The sequence below is a fragment of the Haplochromis burtoni genome, unplaced genomic scaffold, assembly GCF_018398535.1.
Source record: "Haplochromis burtoni strain Fernald_Lab_line unplaced genomic scaffold, NCSU_Asbu1 Contig_3909, whole genome shotgun sequence".
NCBI lineage: Eukaryota > Metazoa > Chordata > Actinopteri > Cichliformes > Cichlidae > Haplochromis > Haplochromis burtoni.
Window position 1 is genome coordinate 1 of NW_024586270.1, and position 4,047 is coordinate 4,047.

General features: G+C 42.1%; 1 protein-coding gene across 1 annotated transcript; it reads left to right on the forward strand.

Moving 5' to 3' along the window:
* The first annotated feature begins 1,250 nt into the window (after positions 1-1,250).
* LOC121813954 (endonuclease domain-containing 1 protein-like) lies at positions 1,251-3,276 on the forward strand. Its single transcript, XM_042217936.1, has 5 exons — positions 1,251-1,424; positions 1,508-1,590; positions 1,706-1,814; positions 2,077-2,248; positions 2,526-3,276. The coding sequence occupies exons 1-5, from the start codon at positions 1,350-1,352 to the stop codon at positions 2,984-2,986; spliced, it is 900 nt and encodes a 299-aa protein (XP_042073870.1). The 5' UTR covers positions 1,251-1,349; the 3' UTR covers positions 2,987-3,276.
* The last annotated feature ends 771 nt before the right edge of the window (positions 3,277-4,047 follow it).

Sequence of the window (4,047 nt, forward strand, 5' to 3'; positions counted from 1 at the left end):
ACAAAGTTTGTGTTTTTTCCATTGTTTAAGCACTGCTTCCAGCCAAGAGTGATACCATATATGCCCCATAGCTGCAGAAAAGGCAAACATTGTTATCTCTGTGTCTCTGTGTGTGACGGAATGACTGGTACACGAGGCCATTATAAAACCTGTAGCTGAGGCAAACCCACACCTCTCACCACATGGCAGCTGTGATAGACTCCAGCGTGACCAAGACTTGGATAAGTGGAAGAAGATGAATAGATACACTATATTAAAAAAGACTAGTTTGTTATATATTCTTTAACTTAATTCTTAATGTTGTGAATTATCAGGTTGCATGTAATTTACATTTGGAAGCAGACTCTAGTTTTTATCTCGTTTTTAGCCAAATTCTTCTTCATAGCCAATGTTTTACTATGAGTAGAGATAACATGAGGACAGTAAAAGAAAAAAGAAAAAGGGGGAAGGTACGCAAGTTATAAAAGTCATGCTTTTCATTCTACAGTCGAAAACATTTAATAAACACACTGTGTTTTTTTTCTGGTTACTTCCAGTTAACATCTTGCTAACATAAAGTCATTATAATAATATAAAAGCCATATTATTGTGGTTTCCAAACACTGAAAACTAAATAATCAGAGGGTAGTGCTAAAATGAGATGATTAATCTCTTTGTTGAAGATGGGCACAGCTGCAAACCCACGTTTGCTGTAGGAACACTGAGCACGATGACATACAAAGCTCTGCACTCTCTTTGTGCCTCTGGAGCGTGTGAGTGTTGTCTTCAGTGACACATTAGTGAAACGTGTAGCTGTTTATCCCAGGAAGCTGTCTAATGTAAATGTTTGTGTGGGCAGCCATGTGGAAGAACACAAACTGGTGGGTTTATTACCAGTTAAAGGATTACAGTATCAGTATTATTTCTGGGATCACATTTTATATTCCTGAAATTCATGTTCCAATCATTTGGGGTTCCCTCTCTGCCAACAGGTTAAAACGAACAGACAAGGAAGTGAAGTATCTTCAGTATTTGGACCGGTGACCATGAGGCGATAAGTATAGCTAATATTTAACTCTTACTTTTCCTAATAAAACCAGGTCTACTTTAGGTACGGCACACATGCAGCCACCTGATATGGTACATTCTCATTTTTACAGCACAAACTGTCACAGATAGGAAAATAAAAAAAGAACAAAGAGAAGGTATGAGGTTACACATAAAAAGCAGCAGTTCTTGCGGAGAGCAACATGCAGCACAGGTGAGCTGAAACATGCAGCGACACATTATTATTTTACTATGCTGTTCAAAAAGCTAATTTCTTCTTGTGTTAGGTGTTACTCACATAGAGGATCTCAGACTTATCCAGTATGCAGAGCTCGGTGACCATGTGCTTCCTCCTCCTCGTCTTTCCCGTCAACGCACACTTTGTGGAAAACTTTGAGGTTTGTGTGTCAGTGTGTTCATAAATATGATAAGATGGTTTCTGTGTGTGTTTAAACCTGGTTTCTGCTGCTCTGTTGTGTAGGACTGCATGGAATACTTTTACAAGGGGCATGTGCCAAAGTGGACTTCCAATCACATCCACATCTGCCAGAAGTTTAATAACTGGTAATGATCATATTAAATAAAAGTATTTATTTATTCTGTTAAACTGCAGAGCTGTTACTATTGTGAACTTTACTTTTAAGATTCAATCTTTTTAATTGACTCTGTGAACCACCAGCTACCACTTTGCCACCCTGTACGACACCACCAACCGCATTCCCGTCTACTCGGCTTACATAGTTGAGGACGGCATAAGCTCCGACCACGATTGGATGGTGGAGCCTCAGGTATACGACAGTTTTGTAAATGAGACCCACTCAGGTTTCTTCCACAGACAGCTGATCCCAGACTTCCTGACAGATGCTAAAGCTTCATCACACATTTACATTTCAATGAAGACTGTAAAAAGTGATGGCAGTACTTTCTGTGTTTAATATTACAGTAATACACCAGAGTGGGTCGTTTTAATGTAAACAAAGTACTGTGTGTATGTAGATCAGCTGATCTATAACATGTTTACATCACTTCATGTCGATCTTCTACGTTTAGCTGGTAAAACAGGAGTTTGAAAAGGAGATGATGAGAGCGGATTCACTGATTTACAAACATCCTACACTAAACCTTGATGAAATAGGAAAGATGCAGGCAACAGATGTCGACTACAAACAACTTCCTAAAGGATACAATCGAGGTCACCTGAATCCCAACTCACATCATGCAGGTAAGAGAGGTTGAGCTGTTCTGAGGGGTTTGTCGTGTGTCTCATGCACACTCAGTAAGATGTACACGCGTGTTCTCACATGTGGGAGACAGAACACGGTCCCAGGAACATGAACCAGAGAACACAGGAAAGAAGAAGACTTCAAACACAAGACCTTTAAAAATAATTACGTTCTGTTTATGAGGGAAATGTATTCTACACAGCACTTCATAACCTGCTACGCTCTCATCCACCCACCAATCACATCTTTCTTCTGTCTCTACATCATTTTCCACAGGTGATGCTTCCAAAGCCACTATGACCCTGACTAATATAGTTCCCCAAAAACAAAAGCTGAACCAAGGGATGTGGAAAGATCATGAGGATACACTCAAAGCTTTGGCCAAAGAGCACTCCGTCTACGTTCTGGTCGGTGCGATTCCATCAAAAGATACCTGGATCAAAAGAGATAACCAGCCTCGTGTCAACATCCCTGACTACATGTGGGTCGCCTACTGCTACTGTGACAAGACATCTTGTAAGAGTGGAGGTGCCACAGCTAAAAACACTGAGAACAAGATTGACAAGTGCACCCTGTCACAGCTTCAAGCCTTTCTTGAAAAACACAACCGAGTTGAAGGTCTGCTGTTTGACAACGACTGCTATGTGGAGCAGGCTGCAGGTGCGTCTGCAGGTGCGTCTGCAGGTGCAGGTGCGTCTGCAGCTGCAGGTGCGTCTGCAGCTGCAGGAAATCCTTGAGACATGTAATCCAGAAATACTCACGAGATCACTGATCTCTGCAGAGTCACGCAGCTCATCCTTTCCTCAGCACTGCACACATGAACTCATGTAAACAGTTACTGTGATCTTAACTGTGTCACACAAATGTCAGCACGTTTATGGTGCAGGTGAACACATGCTGTCATGCTTACCGGCTGCTTTACTCTGAGAGCAGCTTCACTGCAGCTTGTTGCTTATTAAAATCTGATGAAATGCTCAGTGTCGCGTGTTTGTGTGTTCAGTCAAAATCAGCAAGTGTGACAAACTTCACTGAGCCAATGGAGGCTCTGACCTCAGTGTTGATCACCGGTGCAGACGCCTGAGCCTGATGTTTCTCAGCTGGAACAAACACATTTAACCCCTGACAGAGAGCGAGCAGCGGCACTCCGTGCTCATCAGACCATCTGCTCTTCATCACCATCGTGCTGTGAACGTCATTAAACGTACACATCGTGACTGAAGCTGCAGTTTCAGAGCAAACCTCTATTTAACTGTGAAAGGAGGAAGTGTCATTGGGTCAAAGGTCGGCCGTCTCGAAGCGTCTCTCTGAGAGTGGTTCAAGTTCTTGTACACTTCGCAGGTAATAGGGTCATATTAAGGGTCAAAGGTGAAACTACTCCAGCACAGGTGAAGCTGACAGAACAAGTGAAAGAGACCGGAAGTGACACAAATGGGTAGATCAGCTAAAATGAAACTAGCGGCTCGAGCCATCAGGAGCCGTTTCCATGGTTACACTCGGCGCCCTTTCTCACACCTGTGCTGCTTCCTGTTACCTGAACAGGGCCGTGCAGAGAGGTTTAAAGGGACGGGTGCTCAAAGTTAAAAAGGGGCACATTGAACCAGGTTGAATAACAACAACACACATTCATCAAGAATCTAATATGGGAAGGGCTGTGTTGATCTGAGACTGTAGACATTAAAAAGTCCACAGTAAGTAAGTAAAGTAAGTAAAATTTATTTATATAGCACATTTCACAGATAAAAATCACAAAGTGCTTTACAATAAGATCAGACATACAAGTTAAAATTAATTAAAAGCC